General features: G+C 41.5%; 1 protein-coding gene across 6 annotated transcripts in view; it reads left to right on the top strand.

The window, feature by feature from the left end:
• Nucleotides 1–21,605, top strand: part of LOC116964022 — a 66,052-nt gene that overhangs the window by 39,481 nt on the left and 4,966 nt on the right. For 2 of the 6 annotated variants that reach the window (XR_004408502.2, XM_042802780.1), the window contains exons 1-5: nucleotides 12,697–12,970; nucleotides 17,226–17,389; nucleotides 18,239–18,550; nucleotides 20,002–20,166; nucleotides 21,213–21,335. Coding sequence is in view for 5 of the 6 variants with exons in the window: in XM_042802780.1 (XP_042658714.1) it covers nucleotides 17,269–17,389; nucleotides 18,239–18,550; nucleotides 20,002–20,166; nucleotides 21,213–21,335 (721 nt within the window). In the remaining variant the exon portion in view is untranslated. Of the gene's footprint in view, nucleotides 1–12,495; nucleotides 12,609–12,696; nucleotides 12,971–17,225; nucleotides 17,390–18,238; nucleotides 18,551–20,001; nucleotides 20,167–21,212; nucleotides 21,336–21,605 lie in introns of those variants that run through there. The other 4 variants (XM_033002187.2, XM_033002188.2, XM_033002190.2 and 1 more) reach the window with 4 other exon arrangements.

Genomic DNA, 21,605 nt, shown 5'->3' with positions numbered 1-21,605 from the left:
ACAGTAACACAACTGTGTGTGTAAGTAGACTTCTTTTGCAATTCCATCATTTTTAGTTTTGAGACAGAACTGTCTGAAGCTGTGCAATCTGCATTCTATCTATAGATGGAGACATAAATGCAAAGCTGCTTGGTTTCTAGAAAGAAGGTGGCTGAGCAGGCTATGGAGTACTAGTGAAGCATGCAGACCTAGAAGCAAGTTATGGCACTCAATAACTACCTTGGGGGCAACTTTCTTGGGCTCCCCTCTGAAACCCTGAGGCATATGTTCTTTTACAGAGGGTAAACAGGAGTATGGGCAGGGTAGGTTGCTCCAGATAATATTGTGTGACTACCTAGGAGCTGGGATGTGCTGTTTGGTGGTCTTGGCTTTTAAGCTTGCAGGCTGGTCACATAGTTTATATTTGCATATGGAAGTATATTTATGTTTTTAACCTACAAATTTTCTAGGCCATCAACCCCCCAATGTCCAATAAATGTTCCCAAGAGAATTTATAGCTGGTTATTTTCATCCTTTGTTCTGACCAAAGAGAACAATAACAAAACATGTAGCCAGAGTCAGTGCTGCCAAGTCTGGAGTATAGCAGAGCTCTTGCTGCTGTTATTCTTCCAAGAAATGCTCTTTGTCTGCTGGAAAACAGATGGGGAAAACTTGACAGTAGACTAAGGGTGACTTTTCTCTGCTCAAGCATTTCCTCTTGCAAAAGGGAAATCCCATCCTGTTGCTGCAGGCAGCGTTGTATTTGGTTGGCCTTTGGCAGAGCAGGCTGACGTCCAGACAAGCAGTGATTTGTATCTGGCAGAAGGTTAACTGAACCCTCTTGTGCTTGGGTTGAAAGAATTGCACCATTGCTTTCGCAGACCTGTGAATCTGTTGGTGAGATCCAGTATCCTATGGATCTCAGATGATGTGATCTTAAAAAAACAAAATAAAAATTTGAAGTTGGTGTATCAGTCATTAGGAGCTGCCTTCTCCTGTGTCCTCATCCTGTCTCACACTATATATGCCTCTGTTTTGGAGAACTGAGATAATTTGCCCGTTCCTTAAAGAGAGCTTTTTCCCACAGGCTGCTCATGACTCATGATGTTAGTACTTTCAGTTATGATCCAAAGTGCATGAGTCCAACTTTCCCAAAGAATGAATAATGATCTCTCAGCTGCTTTTGTATGCCACCACATCAGCAGCTTTTATGAGCTAGTGTAGCTTGTGTCATCAATACACTTGTATTTAGATACCTCCTCACGTTAGTTAGCTGGGATTCAACTTTATTCTGGCTGCTTGTATCACATCCAGTTGTGGGGCAGAGTTAAAGCAAAGAGAACAACACATGCACTTAATTAAACCTTGTCTATACAGTTCAGAATACAATAAATAGAGGGAGGAAGGGGCTGGTTACAGTAGTGACTTTTCCAAGAAGAGCTCAAATAAGGCTGTCAAGGTGTCATAGGCTACAAGAAAAAGGAAAGCGATTAAGTTTTCCTCTTGGCAGTTGAAGAGAACAGGCTTGTGGAAGTCATGCACTCCTGAGCAGGAACAAGACTGGGCACAGAAATAACCTCCTTGAATTGAGTGTGCAGGGGTGCAGCCTTCGAGCTCATGAAGGGGCAAGTCTGGATGGCTGAGATGCTTACGGCTTCTGCAGCAATACCCGGTGGTGGTCCTGGGCATGAGCGGAGAGCTCACCTTCCCTGCACCCAGAGCCTGTGGCAACAACCCAGCCTGTACATCTGCCCTGTAGCCATTAACCTGAAAATAAACATGAGCATTAGCCAAATGCTTGTGTTTCAACAGAAAGCAAACATGGAGAAGAAAAATTACTTGGGTGGGTGAAGAGGGTGAGCAAATTTAGTGGATTTTTCTGGAGTGCTTCTTGTCCCACTGAGCTGCAGCTGCTGTGGGTTGATCTTTAACCCCACTGAGGTGCCTGGTTCCCTGTTATCAGTTGTCAGATGTCATCCCACAGCCTGGCGACGTGGCTGCAAGGAAGGCGGGTTGTCAGTTCCATCTCTGGCCTTGGACTGCAGGTTTTTTTGTGTTTTCTGTCCCTAGGGCAAGGCGGAGGGATTAATGTGTGCATGTTTGGCCAATGTGTTTGTGGTTGCTGGCCAGGGTGGGCAGGCTCTCTGTCTGTTGGAGTCCACCTGAATGCACTGCAAAGAAACAGGTTGGCTTCTTTGGTGCATAAATCCTGGCAGACTTGCTGGCTATGGGGCAAGTCTGCAAGCAGGTAGTGCTTATATTAAAGGTATTAAGCCCCCTCTAAACATACCTATGTCTTAGGACAAGGTGGTCAGGGAAATACCAAATTTCTTTAAAATTATTTTGAAGGAAGTTGTCTTACAGAATGCTTGGAGGATAGTTTTAAAAGTCTTAAGACAATTAGCTAACGCGAGACAAGGTGTATCATTTTGCTGTTATTAATTAAGTCAGAGTGCTGGAAGTCAAAGCATTTAATAGAAAAATCAGTATTTCAGCTGAGGAGGTGTTTTACAGCCCACCATATATTTCAATATGCCACTGGGGTTTTTAAGATGTTAAACCAAGGCTTTCTTGGCGGGTGGGTTGGGGAGGGAAATAATGCATTAAAACTCAATTTGTGTCACCAGTAATGAGGATCATATACCAAGATGTTACCTTAAAGGAAGCCTTAAGCAAGGGCTAGATATTCCTCTATTGATCAGAAACCCTGGGTATGGCATCTGCCATGCAGTGGGAATCCCTGGCTTCAGGGATCTGGGGGGAGGCTGTGTGCTTTATGTATTGATGGGATACTGCTGGCTGCCCTAAAACATTTGTAATTTTTCAGCATCCACTAGCAGAAGGTGCAGTTTCCTCTGCCTGCCCTCTGGGTCACGCTTCACTTATTTCTGGTGTCTCAATAGAGCAATCATTTGGCCTGAGGCAGGGAGGGAAGTAGAAAAGCCTGAGCCAAAGCAGCTAGGAATTTTGGAAAGAAGGCAGCAGCCTGGACTAATGCTAAGGGTAGGTGGAGGATGGAGTAGATGTAAGATTGTACTGAAGAGAGATGTTAATTCAACTTTGTGCAGGTAGTTATTACATGGGGTTTGAGTGGGGGCCAGTGTGTCTGTCAGAAAAATACAAGGGAATTGTTTGAGTGGGTGGGGTTTTTTTGTGTTGTTTCTTGTTTTTGTTTTAAAGGGAACAGCTCTATTTTAATGCCCTGATCCTGAAACATGGGGATGTAATGGCAATCAAATGACCCAGCATTGGAGTATTTTTCTAATACGGAAGCTGCAGTCCTGGACTATAAGAGCAAACCAAATCATCCACAGATTCACCTAAGGGGCAGAGGTTGTTTTGCAGCGCTATGATTAAACTGAAGGCCAATCATTTATGTATGACGTCTAAATAAATCCCTGAAACTATGTTTCTCTGGACTCATTGTCAATCCCTTTAACTACAGGGGCTCAGCATGTGGTGTTCAGGGAAGGTCAAGCACATCAATCCCTCCAGGAACATTGCTTTTTTTTAGAGCACAATTTTCAAATGCAATCAAGTGGTACACGTTTCGGTCTATCGGGCATGTGATGAAAATAGGGAGAAAGTACAAACACTGTCTTGAGCAAAGAGTGGACTGTGGACTGGGGGAGGCGTTGCACTTCTGCGATGTAAGTAAAGCTTGTAGCACCATGGATCTGGGACTGCTGCTTGGGGCTGGCTACCGGTCACACTGTGTGTAGGGTGGTTGTGCACTGCCTGGTGATGATGAGGGACCAGAAAAGATCAATGCCTGTGCCAAAAGGAATGGCCAAGTCAAGGAAAAGGTCGAGCTATCTAGGCTAATAGGGAAGAGGGAAAAGAGTGGGATCAACCACACTCCAGGTTACTTTGCAGTGGTAACCTTGTACTGCACTTGCTGATAGTCAAAATGAACATTGATAGTCTGATTTTCCTCCTTTCCACCCAAAAAAATAGAGAAAGCAAGCAGCAGATTTTGTCCTCATCTGTACTCAGTACTTAAAAGCCCTGAAGTTTTCCTGTGGTGCCAGTGGTAGCAGAGTTTACTACTGAATTGCTTATTCTATTGGCATGCCAAGCTGTGACTTGCCACTGTTACGCAAGAAGTAACAAAGTTTTTTGAAAACCAAACACAAAAAAAAAAAACAACCAACCCAAACACACCAACAAAAAATACAAACAAAAATCCCCCAACAATTGCAAAGCTAAAGAAAACCCCATAATCACCTGAATCTTTTAGTGAAACTAGAGCCTTTTCTCACCTGAGAAAAGGCAGGTCTGAAAACTGTCCTCAGCAATGGGTTTTCCCCAGCTCCTGAGGAAGGGGAAAGGCTGGTAAGAAAATAAATGACCAGCTGCAGTGAGATGCAGCAAATGAGGAGGAAAGGTGCTGCATTGGAGTGTGGAGGGTATGTTTTCACCCACACACTAGCTCTCAAATTTGTTCTTCCCAGGGCGGGATTCAAGCAGTAGCAGCTGAATTGCTGTGCTGGTCTCAGCACCAAGGTACACCGTGAGTCTCTGAAATATGGGAAGCAGTGCCTTCTAAACTGGTAAAAAAATGGAGCTGTGCAGTGGTTTTGCTTTCATCTGCTTCCTGGCAGCTGGAGGATCTCTGTGAAAGCAAAAATACCAGCTCCTTTGAAAAAGAGGATCGATGATACACTATCTTCTGGTCCTTTCCTAAATGCCTGGAGTCATAAAGGAAGGGCTAGGAGGTAGGATGTGTCTCTAGCTGTTTAAGCTCCCTCTTTTGTCCCCATGTCAGTGGACTCAGGCACCTTTCCTGGTTATGCAAGAGGCTTGCCAAACACAGACATGCCAAGAGCAGTGTCAGTTGCCTGGGGGAGAGCTGAGATCTTCTCTTGTGTTCGTGCCAGAACTCAAAATGGTAAATGAGGAAAAGCAGGCTGATGCTTTGATGATGAAGAGATTGCTACCGAGAAGGTCACGTTGGCCATATGGCACAAATGTAAAATTCTGAGTTCATTCCATAGTTGAAGGGAAGGAGACATGAGGAAGGAGCCCATCTGTTAATACCTTTTGGTCTGGGAGGGAATGAGCTGGTTTGTATCAGAATCCAAAAGCAATGATGCACGGACCATGGATGATCAGGGGATGGTACCTTATTTATGAACAGAGACACGGCTTTCTTCTTCAGGCCATTTCTCTTTGCAGGGTGGGGACCACGGTGCGCCCACACTCCTTAGCACTGCCTTCAAAAACCTTAAAATCTCTTTTCTGGAAGTAACAGCTGGCTCTTGTAACTGCTGTGGTGAGCTTTGCCGCATAGGAAGGGCTTGTTGCTGGAGTCTTATCAGTGAGGCTTAATATTAAAAAATATTTATAAAAAATGTTGCCTTTACTCATCATTTCAATTCTGATTTCACTGCACTTACAGATCTGTGCTCCAAAAGGGCAAGCCTGAACTTCAGTAATCACCAAATATTATCCTTAATCTTACGGTCAGGAAGATGAGACTGGAGAAGCATGTCAACTCCCGCTTCAGCAACACTGATATTCCTTCCATCTATTTTCTTTCTTTTTAGACTGTGAAAAGCTGTAATTTTTGATGTATCTAAAAATCTGAAGGAACATAACTTGTATGCTTTGGTTCATGGTCTCAGATATCTGATTTTTTCAGGAGATAAGAGATTTCCTTATGTCCTGTTTAGCAGTAAAGAAAAAATAATAGGTAGGGTCACCACGGTGGTTTTTTTCAGGGAGAAATCAAAGCAAACATGGACCAAATCCTGGATTTTAATTGTAGTAGAGACCAAAGACTATAAAAGAGAATCTATTAAAAGGGAAATTGTAATAGCTAGTTTTGGTATTAAGCAATAATGATCTTGCTAAGTTAATCTGTTTTCCTTTCATAAAAGGCTTTGGATCCTGTTTTAGTTTGTTAATTGGCTGTGGCCAAACTGCTTTGTCTGTAGTGTTGTTGGTTGTGAGTGTGTCTGCAAAACTGGAAGTGTTTTGGATCTCTGCTCCCTTTTATTCTGATCTCTGAGATGCTGTTGGGTATTAATTGTACTATAACTGTGTACCTAGTCAAAACAAGACCCCTTGGCCACTCAGCGTTCAGGGATTCCTGCAAAAGGGCGATGTTTCTCCTGAAAAGCTGACAGAACTCTTCTACATGACAGGCTCATAACTGCAGATATGGTTCCTGTTTGGCACAATTGGTGAGATTAGTGCTGGTGTAGAAAACATTATGCCTTTTAGAGGAAGCTGGGCTGTTGGTATTGGCAGAGGCTTGTGGACATTTCCATGAACACCAGAGCTGCTAACATTTATTTCTTGCAAGAGAAGAGCTTGTTTGCACCCAATCCAGGAATTTTCCAAATGCTGATATTGGCTAGTACAAGCAAGACTCAGCTACGGATGAGAGATCCTTTATTCAGACTTGCTATCTCCCCTGCTATGGCAAGATTGCTGTTTTGACCTGATTCAGCCAGCATCTTCAGCTTGAAACTGGTCAACAGTGAAACACAGCAGAAGCAAAAGTAGCATGTGAGCTTGGCACATAGGGAGAGTGGCTTTTACTCAGGCTTCAAAATAACTCTCCTGTCACCCTTTCTTAAACAAAAAAGTCATAACAGAAGCTGCCTGATACTAGAGAAGGACAAAAAGGCAGTCTCAATATTCTGCAGTGAATTTGAATGCTTAGTAAGATTACGATTTAGTTGTGTAAAAATATGTGAAGAATGTGAATATTTTCCAGGCTGCCACTAGTCTCTGCAGTTTCTCTAATGCTCTTGGTGGAAGAGACACTGCATAGATGGCAGAGTGTGATTTGGCAGCATCTCTGCATGGCTACACACAGCACAAGCTCCTGGCAGCCATGGATGCTCAGCATGCCATGACATGGCACAGCCCTGACAAGTAAATCCTGCTTTGGTCCTTGTTGCCTTGTGATGTTCAAGGTCACCTTAATTTGCCCCTTCTAGCAGCTTTTTGATGTTGGGTAATTTTGTTGAAGGAAGTTTGATAGTATCAAGATGAAACCCTGCTGATTCATCCAGCGCCTTGTGGTTTTCTGGAGTGGAAGACATCACACCCTTTCAGTGCTTGTTTGCTACATCCTGCATCAGCAGTCACAAAGCTGGTGAATGCTTGTGTCCTGGCACTGGGGTGTCACGGATGAAAGTATTTGACACAGTCATGATTTAGTAGCAATTTAAGATTTATTAATAGTGTGAAGTAGATGCAAAAGGTTGTATTTTAGCAGCACTTAATGACGGATCAATTTAACGATTAACAATGTGAATTTGTAGAATATGTTATGATTAAAATAGCAACTTAATTACAGATTTGAGAATGACAAGATTCACACTAATTTACTACAAGGTATTCTAAACCAAAGTGTCTGTATGTATATATGTATAAACACAAAACATACAGACACAAACAGCACAGAAATATTTGGATATCCAGTGGAATGTTTAGGCATCTACACTTGTGAAGGCAAATGTGTGTATTCAAGCACATAGATAGGCAGAGAGATGGATGGAAGAGGTTATCCTGTAGTCAAAATTTCCCTATTCTTGAGTTTGGATCAAATATTTACAATGCGTTGATATTCCTCAACAGGCAATAACTGAGTCTCAAGAAGTCATCTGACTCCACTCTCACCTTTTGTTGGCTTTGTGGGCAGGCGATCTTCAAACCTTGAGGAGTCTGTGCCTGAGAGGCATCCCAACTCAGGGGAGACGCTGGTCACAGCCCACTGTGATCCAGAACAGCTCTTATCCTTGGTCTATATTCAAGTGCATCACCCTCAAGGATGGGACTGCCTCCTGGGGTGTCTGCAGGTGGGTTTAGCACAAGGGGGTCTCCAAGTATGGATGTTCCGTAAGTGCTGAACAATGCAGCACCTCTGGGATACAGAATTGGGAGGGTGGAAATTGCTAGTATGATGATATGGAAACCTCAGGGGACTGCATCTGGTGAGTCTTTGCTCAGTTGTTTACTAGGTGAAGAATCAAGCATTATGTTTCTCTTCAAAGCAGTGAACTCGTGTCAGGGATGAAGTCTGGACTTTTAATAAAGGTTTTAAAGGCTCAGTATATTAACGAAAATTAATAGCTCTCTAAAGTTCACAACATGGCTCTTAGACTAACCTACAAAAGGTCTTTCTGCTAGCAATATTTTAGATAGTTCCATTGATTTCTACTGTAGTAAGTCACTAGTACCAAGAGATAAGAGACTGTTGATTTTCATAGTAGCATCTGTTACAATTCTTCTGAACAAAGTTTACTGTGTATACTCAATTTTGTAAGGTAACTTTGTCAGCCAAAGCTTTACCTTTCTTTGTGTTTGCAGCTGTATATGATACGTGACTGGTGAATCATCATAAGTTATCTTTATTGCTACAACATTGATTGTTATAATCAATTATGATTCTCATTTTTATGTTTCAGCCATAAACTACTTCATGTGTTGTTTTCTTGATGTACCAGACTAGCAGGGAAGTCCCTCAAACATAAAAACAATGGGTTGTGTAAGTGAGATTTGGAAACCAAAACTGGTGGCAAAACACACTGAGACTAATGATATAATGAGACAATGACTGTTAATGCTGAGACTTGGGATAGATCCCTGGGACTTATTACCCTCTCAGATTCCCAGAACATGAAATAAGATCTATAAAAACCCCCAGGTAATAGTTCTCAAAGGCAAAAAGGAATGGACACCCAAAACGCTACTTGTAGTCATGCATATACCTAAGAAAAACTCTAGGTTCTGTGTTCATAGTATCTGGTTTTTCATCTTATGTCTTCTGGTTCATTTATCATGCTGAATTTCTGGGTAAAGGTCTGGCTAAAATTAATGTTAATATTCTGGGCTGGTATTTCTGCATTGAAGGAAAGGGATTTTGTGCTGTCAGGGTGGATCAAAATAAAAGATTCCTTGGCCACAGAAGGAAAGTGTGTGTTGGAGGTTATCTCTTGGAAGTCAAAATGAAGCCTCGTTAAGGAATAGAGTTTTTAGTAATATTGCAGTGTAAATGCAGTCTAACAAGGACCCTGATGGTAGCAACATCAGTAAAAGAGAATATAACTCTCTGTCCTTCATCCATCAAGTTATTTGTCTGTAAGTTGGTTGAGCTTTGAGGACAAAACTGTAAAACGAACTTGAAAGTTTTGCCTTAAATAAAAATTGGTGCATATCCTGGAGTAGGCTGATGATCAGCTGTTACAGGTACTCAAGAGGTTTTACAAATGGTTTAGCAGATAAATGACATGTTGTTTGTGATCTTATTTTCAGAAGGTCTCGTCATCCAACACAAAACAAGAAGGTTCTGCAGCCCACAAAGGAAAATAAATTCCTAAAGCATATTTCTGGGTAAGAGAAGGGGAAATTCCTCAGTTAAGACAAAATAATATTATTTCCTATTTCTTATGTACTTAATTTATAGTCAAAGGATGCAGAGTAAGCTCTATCTATATAAACTAAACTAAACTTCTCAAAACAGTTCTTGGACATTGAAGTTCTTTGCCTGTTCCTGGAAATTTGAAGTTAGGTAGCATATGTTTCCCCCAGATTTATATTTCATGTTTGTAGAAATCAGGCATTTGAAGAAGTGGGTATTACTCACAGGGAATGCTGAAAATGAAAAAAACACATGAAAACAGGGCCAGGGATCTCAATTCTGTGACCCTTAGGAAGTGGCTAATCTGAGGTGCCTCTTCTGTGAATGGGTATTACCAAATTTTTATACTTGGAACTAACTCTTTCTGTGAAAAATTAATCAAAGCAAAAGAAAAAATAAGTATTTGTGTCAGATTCTCCAACTATTTATATCTTTAGCACTGACAGCTTGTACTAGAACTTGAACACAGCTGCTATTCAGACAGTCTGGCTTTGAGTGAGAAGTTTAGTCCTGTTAGCAATTCCACAAAACATTCAACTTTCTAGAGGTCCAAAAAACCTCAGTGTGTATCTTTGCTGCTTTGTTCCTTAGCTACAACTTATTCCCCTGTGCTGTTTGTGTCACACATTGAAACAGTGATGGCCAACTATTTTTCTCAGTGGTCCATTTGACAGGGATGTGGAGTTTGGAAATAACTATTACTGTTTCCCCCAGAAATGTAAAAAATTTGATTTTTGTCTGGTGAGTTAAAGGGTTCATCCTGAGTGCCTTGCAGCTGAGCAATGCTAAAGGACTGCTCTTGCTTGGAGCAACCAAAAGACTGATAAAGCTGCGAAGTGCTCTGTACCCACCACTGATAAGTGCACTTGTCTTCCAGTTTCCATAAGGTCATATCTGAGACGGGCAGCAGAGGGCAATTGTGCACATGGTTGAAAACTTGTTCTTGAAACATATGGGGATTCAACTCAGAAGTAGGGAGCTGCAGTGCATCTCTCCTTCCTTTGTTCTGGCTGTCTTCGAGACCACTTGCAACCTGGAAATGGGATCAACAGATGATACACCACAGAAAGATGGTGGGTATGGATGCAGGGGGGGAGGTGCAAAAGGGCTGTTGTCTCCTAACGGAGGGGCTGTGGGCTGTGGTACGTGGGACAGGACATGGGTGGAGATCACAGCCCCTCAAGCTCACATCAGTGTCACAGTTCTGCCTGCTCCTAGGTAGAGGTGCAGAGTCAGAAAGGTGTTGTGAGGCGATTCCTCCCTTATCTGTAGGTCAGAGTACATCTGGTGCCATGCACTCAAGGTCAACAACATGCACAGAGTTGGTTTTAGTTTCTTTCTTAATTGATTAGCTTAAAGGCTGCCCTGTCAGACTTGTTTTTCTTCTATAATGGCAAGTTATTTTCTTAATGGCGAATTTCAGATTGTGTCAGGAAAAGGTGTAACATGTGATGGGTCAGCTCGGGGTGAGCTGAGCAAATCAACCCCGCCAGCAGTAGCTAATGAGTGTTAAACACATCTGTTGCCAGGGGTTTTAAGAGAGCTGTAACCATACCCCATAATATGTGTACATGTAATCCCACCCATGGTAAATTCTGGGGCCTTTCTTGTATAAATGTGTTCTGACCATGGATTGAGCAGAGAAGATGCTTAGCCCCATGCCAGGGTCACTAAGCCTAGAAATTTAACTCTTTCAGAATGGTTAATTTTTTTTTTTTTCCTCTTCTGTCTCTCTCCTACTTTGTATTCATTTGAACCAGTCAGGAAGCTATCAGTGCAAAAGGATCCACAAACTTAGTCCTCCCAACAAAGCTGACAGAAGGCACAGCACCTCTTGTCCCTTGCTGTCATTCAGATTTGCTTCTCATCTCTAATTTGAAGTGTATTTATTTATTCTCACAGTCATATTAAAAAATATCCTGATTTATGGTTAGTTCTCAAAATGCTTATTTCAATGTTGTTAAGGCTAAAGCTTCTTGGGTCTTCATAATGCATCGGAGCACTTTGTTTTGATGGTTGGGATTGCATGCTTTAAAGATGCTGGATGCACGAATGTATTGTTCTCCTTTTTTCCTGTCTATGATACAGTTCCTCAGATAACTGAATGTAAACTGAATAGAAAATCATTTGAAGTCTACAAGGGTAAACAAATGTATCCCTTCCTGGAGTTAACTGTGGAGGATATGGTCATATTTCTTATTTGTTTTTGGCAAGAATTGGTCAGAGTCGGGATTATACTGAAACCAATCTACATTTCCAATATACAGCAAATCTTCTTTACTAGTCTGTTCACATCACAACAGACAATAAGTCTATTGCATATTCAGTGATACGTTTTGGCATCCACCTCTGAGCAACCTGAATACTGAAATCGTCCTTTTTTCCTTCAGAAAAATCCCACCTATGAACTCGTACTTTTCTCCCATATTTAAAATATCTGAGAAAGAAGGACTGTGATGAGAGCCAGGGTGGCAGACTGTAATGAAAAAATTGCAGTCCTGTGACTGACTAAGTGGCTGTATCACCTAGTTTCACTCCTGGAAACTGATTCATACACACCCTGACTTGCTGATGTCAGTAATTAACTTCTCCAGAGTTTCTAGAGGTTATCATTCCAGGCCAGAGCAGGCCCTACCTGAAGAAGAGGTACCAGCTATGGGAAATAAAGAAGGTGCTGTTTAAAGAGGCCTCCTCCCAGCCCTCATCTGCAGAGAAGACAAGCTGAAGCACAGCAGACCACAGAGTGTGTGTAATACTGCAGAACAGGTCCTTGAAACTCTCATTCCCTGGTCAGAGCTAATAAAGAACGTTTTATCTATTAAAGAACAAATATGAAAGTGGCCCACTGAAAAATGAAAATATGTGTAGCATTAATCTCAAAGTGCTTTGTCAAGGACAGTGAGCATTATTTCATCTAAATTGCAAAATCCGGGACCTAGAGAGGTTTTGTTGAATTATCAAGGGCTGTGCAGACTTTCTGCCCTCCCTCTGATCCTGACTGCTCATGCCAGATTACGTGACAGGCACAAATTCAGTCAAATAGCATCAGTGCTGCTGCAGCACGCATGTTTTGGGAGGGTATCTTTTAACACAGTTCCCTGCCAGGGAATAAGCTGAGCTCAGTTTAGTGCTGCCGCCTCTCCTGTGCTGGGACCCCTTGCAGGGCATGTAGCAGATGGAGCAGCAGATCTCAAATCCAGTCCATTCACATCGCTGTTGCAGTACATGGAGAGACAGATTTACTACCCAGGTACCCATAAACAGGCTCCTGAGAGGTTTCCTGGGGCGTGTGATTTTTTTTTTTTTTTTCCTCATGCTTTCCAGCTTGCAGAGTCCCACACAGCAATGTGGATTTACCTTATTTGCATTACTCAGCAACACTGGTGCCCTGTGCTCCATAGGAAGCGAAAGTGAAAATCCAATTGTTCTTTAAAGAAGGGAGAAGCTTGTTGTGCCTTTTTTTCTGTGGGATGCAAGTGGCTTCTGCATCTCCTGTGCAGGGCTCTGGAAGAGGAGCTGAATGAACAGGGAGCTGGAGAGGCTGCTCCGGGTGCGTGGAGTAGGGAAGAGAAGAGGTGCAAGGGCTTCCTTTGGACACAAACAACTTTTGAGGTACTCACACTGTCTTCTTTAACAAGTCCTGCTTTACCAGCCAGTCTTTTATCTTAGAAAATGTTGCTGTTTCCTCTTTTTAAGTAGACATTTAGAACCAGGCACTAAAGTCTGTGGCTGAAGGGAAATAATTAGTGTTTCACATTTTCTCCATAAGGAAGAATGTGAATTGCTCATGTGCATGACACTGCTTTTCACATCTCTGACTGACAGCTTTCATGCAGTTCTGTACTGCTTTTGCATTGCTTGTGTGAATGCAAAAACCCCACAGCTTCATTAAATGGTGCACTTCTATATAAGTGTGAGTGACCACAGAAGTAAAAGAATAAATTTATTAGAGCATTTTCATCTTCATGTAATTCCCAAATAATTTTTCCTACACCCAATTAACCTTCTTTTTTTTTTTTTCCTCATAGCTCCTTAACGTGTTTTGCTGATATCTCATTTTCTAAAATTGCCATCCTGTCATATTTGTAAATAAAGGGTAATGTGCCAGGAGGGTTGCAGTAGAAATCTTTGCAATTCTCCTCCCTTCCAGTGAGAAGCTGTCACCCGAGCTGGAGCTGATTGTGCGTGGTTCTCCCTGTGGTTGTGCTTTGTTCCCAAAAGAGACCTATGAGGATCCTGGTGGCTCTGGGTTCTTAGAAAAGAAAACAGAGAACCAAAACAGAAAGTGCCGGTCATAAGGACATTTGATTTAAAATAAAAGAGATTAAATCAGGAAAACAGTTAATTCTACTTGCCCTTATGTGCTGCAAGCAGAAAAGAAAATTAGTAATGTTTTCTAACAGTTACTGTGGGAAAACTTTTTAAGAGCAGTTCCTGGGAAGCTGTGTACTTCACTCTCAGGATTTCTGCAGAGTGTTCTCAGCTCAAGCAGTGTCTGCTGATTGTTTTCTGCACTGGTTTGTTTGAACTGTGGAAACTGCACTCATAGGCTTGGTTTGGAAATAGCTGCTTTATCTCTTCTCATGATTTTGTTGTTTGTTTGTTCGTTTTATAAATGCAAAAGCTTGTTGAGAGTGGTATTCAGCAGATCAACAAAGTGAAAACAATGCTAAAAGTAATACAAACGTTAACTCTTATGTAAGTTCTACTCGTTTTCCAGGAAAGAACTTAGGGTGGGAAATAAAATCTGTAGGATCTTCTGAAATTTTATTTTGTTGCTTCCTTCAGTAGTACTATTTTTTTTTTTTTTCAAACTGTTTCAAACTTAAGTTTTCTTTATGGTATAGTTAGGGTACCAGATAAAACTTTTCTGAAAATGCCATATACTAAAATGATCATAAAGCTATAGACCCCCAGGGTGTGTGGCTGGAAGACAGAGAAGGGTCAGGGAAGAGCTGTGTTTACAGTTGGAGAATAGCACTGGATCTCCTGGGTCCATGACTGCACTGCACGGTCAGCTGGAGAGGGAAACCCATCTGAACCACAGGGCAGCTGCCCTGCTCTGCCATCCCCTGTGGCCAGGACTGGGGGTGAACCCCCACCACAGCTCTGTGCCTGGCACCGTGGGGGTCCCCCTCTAAAGTGGCAGCATCAGCTGGGCTGTGCCGGAGGCAGAGGTTGGTATGTCTGAAAATGCACATGGGAAAGGCAGTGAGATGGTTTGACTTGTGCTGGAATAGGAAAATGTAGGTGTCTAACCAGAATATTCCCAGTTGCTAGCTTTTAATTTTGAGAAGACCTTTTCTCTGGTGGAAATGCTGCTATTGCAGTAATGACTGACTGTCTTTCTCAGTAAACATTGGAGTTGTTTACTGTGTTGTTTGCTATGAAGTTACAGGAAAAGGAAAAGCAGGAGAGTTTCGTGTAGTGATTTTTACTTAAATAGATCCTTTTAAAACCAAACCCCGAAAGGTCTTGTTAGGGCTCTACAACTTCTGGTTTCTGGTTAAATCCACTTCCTCCTGCCAGTGGTCTCAGGCTGGCTTGTTCATCGAGGTCAGGTCTGACCTGGGAAAAATCATGTCAACTGGGTGTGAATGATTATTGTTTGGTAAAGGGCCTCTAGCTCTCATTGTTGTTACTTTATGCATCTACTGCTTGCAGCTGATCCCTTTTATTGTCTGGCATTGCTTCCAACTTCAGTAGCCCTGAAAAATGAAAGTTTGTGTTACCTTGAGAAGAAAGGCAAGCAGGCAAAAAACTTGATTAAAAATATTTCATAGAGCGTGTTTCAGGGGGTGGCCAAGACAGCTGAAGATTCTCAGAAACATGCCAAAAAAGAGGATTGTAAGACAGTGGGAGCGGGCAGAGATTTGGTGGACAGTGTTCTGGCTTTTGCTAATGAAGGGAAGAGGGGAGTAGGAAGGAGTGTCACCAGAGAGAAGAGGAGATGAGATGTCCTTTGAGAAGAATGAGAGAAGAAACAAGGATGAGGCAAGATGACCACAAAAGAGAAGACAGAATGAACAAGGACAGAAGATACAGACCTCAGGCTGAAAACTACTGGGGAAATAAAACGTTTATTGTTCTTAACCTTTGGTCAGATAACTCTGTCAGATGTGCTGCAGCTGGTCTATGAGGACAGCATCAGGCTGGTGAACATACTCCGAGGAGGACATGGACATATAATACCATGGAGGTATTTAAAAGTTGTATAGATGTGTCACTTAGAGACATGGCTTAGTGGTGGACTCGGCAGCGTTAGGTTAGTGGTTGGATTCAATCTTAAGGGTCGTTTCCAACCTAAATGATTCTATGACTGAGTGATTCAAAGGTTGCTAACAGTCCCCTAGCACTCTGCTCACCCACAGGGCAGGTCAGGACAGGCATTAATAACTGGTACTTTGTAAAGCAGGAAACTGGATAAAGTGAGTAATGTGTGAAAAGGCACTGGCTGATCTGCTTTTGAAAAAAAAAAAAAACAAACAAACAAACAAAAAAAAAACCCCATAAAATCGAAAAGATAGGAACTGGTTTTAGATATATGGAAAGAGGATGGGAAAAGATGCTGAGGCAGTTTGATGCTCTCAGTGTGATTAATGGCTGGTGGGGTGAGAAGAAATTCTTGCAAGACTGTATAGGTGAGGAGAACTCTGCATAAAATGGAAGAATTGGTCCCTCGTGTGGTGTGAAGTGGAAGTGGGTGTGGGTGGAGCAGCATCAGGACCTGGGCTTGGGCAGGTATCTGCTGGGCTTGGGCCCCACGGGGGGGATGTTGAGAGCTTGGGGCACTGTGGAGGGGCCCCAGATTTTATTTCACAGGAAATTCTGCAGACAGTCTCCAAGATTGCCTCCTGTATCTGTCAGAGGCTGGAAAGGGCTCGTTTGTGGGTTGTGTTGCTCCTGTTTCATCTGTTTCTGGGACTTGACGTGGGACTCTCAGCAGCTGTAGACTAGCATAGATCACGAGAGACAAACAATTATTAACCTCTGGTAAAGAATTAATGCATAACTAGGAATTAATACATAATTCATTTGGAAACTCCCTCCAAGTACTTCTCAGGTACTGACATAGCAAAAAAGTTGTTTTAATGAAAGCCTCTAACTAAAAGCTCCCAGGGGCAAAGTAGTTTGTGTTTTCCAGAGCTAGGCTAGTGAAGAAAGTTAGGTGAATTTTCCAGATTTTTTTTTTTCTCCTTTGGAAAGTGAAACTTGTGTTTTAGTAAAACATATTTTACAAATTCATGATAGCCTCACTGAAATAATTGAGGATGAATTTCTGACTAAATCCAAGTTATTTTTTGTAAAGAAATACTAAGTTTTTGTTTGTTTGTTCATTTAACTTGAACAGATATTTCCCATCAGGTCTTATAAATTAAAAATAAAATTCTATTTGACAGTAACTAATTCGTTTTAGGTCAAGGAAAACACTAATTCAGCACAAAACATCTTCCTTGTCTAATATTTCGTGTGTTTTGGAAATGATAGACAGTCAAGCCATTATTTGTCGAATGTACTACTGAGTGATGTGTGCAGGGCTGTTACCTTGAGGAGCCTGGAGGACCTGGACATGGAGCCTCCTGCTCAGCAGGCTCAGGAGGGATTTCCCTTTCCCTGCAGAAAGACTATGTGTCTTCTGTTGCCATGACTGACCCTGAGACGGAAAGGGGTGTAAGTTTGGCATTTGCAAAAGTCATCTCAGAGTGCAGTAGCAGCTGAGCAGCATGAGGGTTTCTTTGCCTGTATTCCAGCTATCTTGGCTAGAAGAATCTTTATGCACTTGGCCTGGAAGTTGTTTTCTTTATGACTAGAGAAAAATAATAAGAAAGATGATGGATTCTAAACACTGTATTTAATGTCCAAACAGGAAGATGACTGAGGGAGGAGCCTGGTGAGCCTGCCCTGGGATCATGGAGGTTCTCGGAGAGCATCCAACACTGTCAGAGCTGAGCACCCAGGACAGACTGATGGACTCTCCCTGTTTCATGTGGTTCAGTTTCCTGATTCTGATTGTTGCCGCTCCCTGTCCAAGTGAGCTTCCTTGTTTGATCTCATTGCTTTTCACTGCATGTTAGTAGCTAAAAACTTTTAAACTGTTATTAGAAAGCTTTGTTGTGTCCAGTTAAAACTAAGACTGCAAAACCACTAAAATGAGAGAAGAAGTTAAGAAGGTGGAGGTTGATTCATTTGACCTGTTGCAGTTACCTAATTTGGGAAGGGTAACTTTTTGGATCTGTCTGAAGTCAGATGAGGTGAGTCCTCTCAAAACATTGTCTCTTTACCAGGGAAGTCTGAATGAGTAGAACAGCTTTGTCAGCTCTCAGCACCCAGCCCCAGCATACTCCAGCACTTCAGCCAAGCTGCTGGTGCATTTTGGCTTGGCTGTAAAACTGTTGCCTGCAGGAATACTGAACTGAATCAGTGGCAGTGACATGGGGCACTGCATCCAGCTGTATGTAGTCTGGCACCTCAACCATGAACTTAATTTGTCCTGGGATCTGGATGGCTGCTGGAGATATGCCTGATAGGATTGTGCCAAGGAATTTGGGAAGGAAACAAAATAAGAACAGATGATTCATCTGAGCCTGTCTGGGCAGAGAACCTCTTAGCTCAATAGGAGAAATGTCTTTCAACTCAATTCCTAAACTGACAGGTTCCTAGTTAAAACCCCAGTGGCAGCAGTGGGGGAATTATGTTGTATTTCTACCCCAGAAATTATTTTGGGGACTGGGCCCAGAACCATATAAAAATTGCCCATTGGCAGACAATGTTTCCTAAGATATGGTTGGGTTTCTCCACCAAAACTCATCCCATTCTCTAACACCAAAAGTCTGGGGAGAAAACTGGTAGAAAATAATTTTTCTTTGTTTTTTCATTTAGATATTGCTATGCCCAGTGATGACCCTGCTAAGGGGACACCGGACTATTCCTTTGACAAAACATATGTGGCAGTCTACCACTGTGAAGACTGGGAGAGCAATGTATGCCAATCATCCAATTATGAAAACTGTGTAAAAATTGGTGAAACACAGAATGAGAAATTTTCAAATGAAGTAATTCAGTTGGTGACCAGTGAAACACACATAATTATGTGCTTTCAGCAAGAAAATAGTATTCCTGAAGGAATTTATGCCATCGTCTGGGAGAAAGCCACGGGAGTAGGAGACTCATGTGGCATTCTGAATTCTGGAGGTATGCTCCACTGGGAACCTGGCTATCAACATATGGAAAATATATTTCTGGTTATAAAACTGAACTGTTATATATTTGGGCAGACAGTGAGGTTAATGAGTAAACTAACTTGTCAAAAGGAGTTTCTTTTGTGAAAAAAAGTCATTAAGTCATTCACAGAAATAAATTAAATTCTCTCAAGTCAAACACTGCTTAAGACTACACTGATAGAAAATCAGATAAATGCATGTTACCCTGATTTATAAAGATGGGGGGGGGGTTGGCATCAGCAATTCTCATGGTCAAAATCTGTGCCAGTTTGCAATGTATGAATCCCATCCACTTCAGTCAGTACACACTGAAATCCAGGTCTAGCCTAAAGACCCATTCTGTGTTGCTGTCCTGTAAAATTCAGTAAATAACCAGGAGGTATCCTTCCAGTTTTCTCAGAAAACTATCAAAATCAGAGGTGAAAATGCCATTCAGTACATGCAGCAAGTGGCTCCTAGAGGGCAAAACTTTGTGATGGATCAGGTTACACATGTGTAATTTAGTTGAACTCCATTCAAGTCAGTGGCATTTCACCAGTTACCATCTGATTGAATATATATTTGGTTTTGCCCTCCTGGCTGTAGATGATTCTCTGAAAGTGGCTTTCATCATCTCTCTTGTTAGACTTAGCACATCCTTTCTAAGCTTCTTGCTGAAAAAGTTCTCAACCTACATATGCTTTTGTTCAGTCTAACAATTCATCATATATTTAATTTCTGACCACTGTAAACCATTTATCTGCTGGATTTATGCTTACCACTGCAAAACATCTACATGCTGTTATTACTGAGTAAAGCTTGGATGGCACTAAAACATCCATAGTGAAAACTGAAAACTGCTGTAGACCTAGATGCCTATATATCTTGAGAGGGTAACAGGCAGATGTGCTGTGTGGGGGATGTGTAGGTAGGAAGGAGTTTTCAAGATAATTTACATCTCTCACCTCTTAGAAGAGGAATAAGTTACATAATGGCACAGTGGCATGCAGGCTAGGCAGGAGATGCATTCTGGGGTCTTTGAGATTTATACGGCTGCTAGTCTTGCTTGTTCCTCTTCTTAGTCTCCTGTGGGCAAATAGGAGTTTCGAACTTTTGTCATAATTACTATTTAAATAGATTTTTAATTGCAAAAAGGTGATGATAAGCTTTTTACAATTTTTTATTTTGTGAAACTTTTTTGCCGCCTTCAAATTTGGAGATTTCTATTATTGGTTCACAGAACAGTTTATCAGCTTTAGTGAGAAGCAAATATAAGTGATGGCTGGTTGATCTGAACAATTGGTGAATTAAACATGATTGTAGCAATCTCAATTTTTTTGTGGTACATGGAAGATCTGCTTTATTAACCTATTTAACCTTTTTAGTCCTTGATGATGTTATAAGTGATCCATATTTATAATTAAAGCTTCTTTTATCTTTCAGTTTCCTCAGAAAATTGGAAGGGTAACATCATTATAGAGAAGATTAAAACTTGCTGTGAAGCAGAGACAAACCTCTCAGTGCCCAACCTTCCACTGAAGTGCTACACTGAAGTGTCGGATGATAAAACTGAAAAATCAACAGGTGACATCACTGAAGGAAATCTAGGTTAATCTCTTCAAGTGTGTGTTTGTCCTTTGCTTTGAGAGAGTTTTGCCCTGACAGCTTGATGTGAATAGAATTTTACATGGAGGGTGGGGTGAGGAGATGCACTGTACGTTCACACCTTGGACCCATACATGCTGTAGCCATCCAAACTCAGAGGCTTTTCCCTAGCTCTTGTGGATGCTCAGTCCTGGACATATATATCCAGAGATATAGGTTTCTGTAGCTGTAGCTATATAGCTATAGACACAGGGATGCTGAGGGAAGGTGATACATGATGGGCATGCAACAAATTTCCAAGAATTCTACTTACCAGTAAGTGATAAATGAGACCTCACCTCCAGACTAAGAGGACATTTGACACACACAGGTATTTTTTTTATATTCAAATTTCTTTCACTGTAGAAATCCCTGTCATCTTCCTTAGGTCTGGACAAACAGGGCATCTTTGCTTGAGACAAGTAAACACTACTTATCCTCTTCTGGGGAGAGTCCTTGGTAGGGTTATGGCTCTTTGCTTTTTGCTGTGTTGTTTGAGGTTGTTTTTTTTTTGTTTGTTTTGGTAATTTTTAAACATATGCTGGATGATTCTATTATTTTTCCTTCAAATTAGAACAGTATTAAAATAACCTGTCTAGATATTTATATGTTTAAATCCCTGCACATTGAGGTCTTTAAAAACTGATCAAAATGGATTCTCTTAGAGGGTTTTGAACCCATCATTAAGGATGGGTCTCTCACCTCTTGTTTTTTGTTATTTCAGATGAGATAGACGTTCAAAGGTATCTGTTGTAGTGGGGAGTTGAGAATTAGCTTTGAATATTGATAGAGTTGTTCTTTTGTTACAGGTATCTTCATTAAGATATCGTAAGCCAGAGTCTATTTGTTCTCTCATTTATTACTTCCTTCTCTCATTATCAGCTTTTGTGGTCAATTGCAGAAGCACCAGACCCAGTTCTCCCTAGGTGCTGCTTATGAGGCAGGCTCATTTCTTGACACAGCTGTTTTGATTCACTTGGACTGTATTTTTTTTTTTTTCTACTCTCCAGGTGATCCTCAATTTTCAATCAGCAAAAAGAGCAACATTGTCATCATCACCACTATATTGATTCTTGGGCTTTGTGGAGTAACACTGACGATGTATTGCATTCGGCGGAACCGAAATGGTCAAGGTACAGCCTGACAAAATGTTATGTTTCCTATGGGTAACACACCTTGCAAACAGCACTGGTAGTGGAAAAAGCATACGGGGTTTTCTTTCTGGATCTTGTTTCAATAACATTGTTTATGAAGTTGCTAAAAGATATTCATTGTGAAGGGGAAGCTGGGCTAACAGATGGTATGAACCTCAGCTCTGCATTTGGTGCCATGACATAGTTCCCAGTCAGCTGTTTTTTGTTGTGAAAATAAGAACAGAATACATTTCCTCACTGTTACAGTAA

This window comes from Tyto alba, unplaced genomic scaffold (genome assembly GCF_018691265.1).
Source record: "Tyto alba isolate M040663 unplaced genomic scaffold, T.alba_DEE_v4.0 Super-Scaffold_39, whole genome shotgun sequence".
In the NCBI taxonomy this organism is placed as follows: domain Eukaryota; kingdom Metazoa; phylum Chordata; class Aves; order Strigiformes; family Tytonidae; genus Tyto; species Tyto alba.
This window is presented reverse-complemented; position numbering and strand designations above follow the sequence as displayed.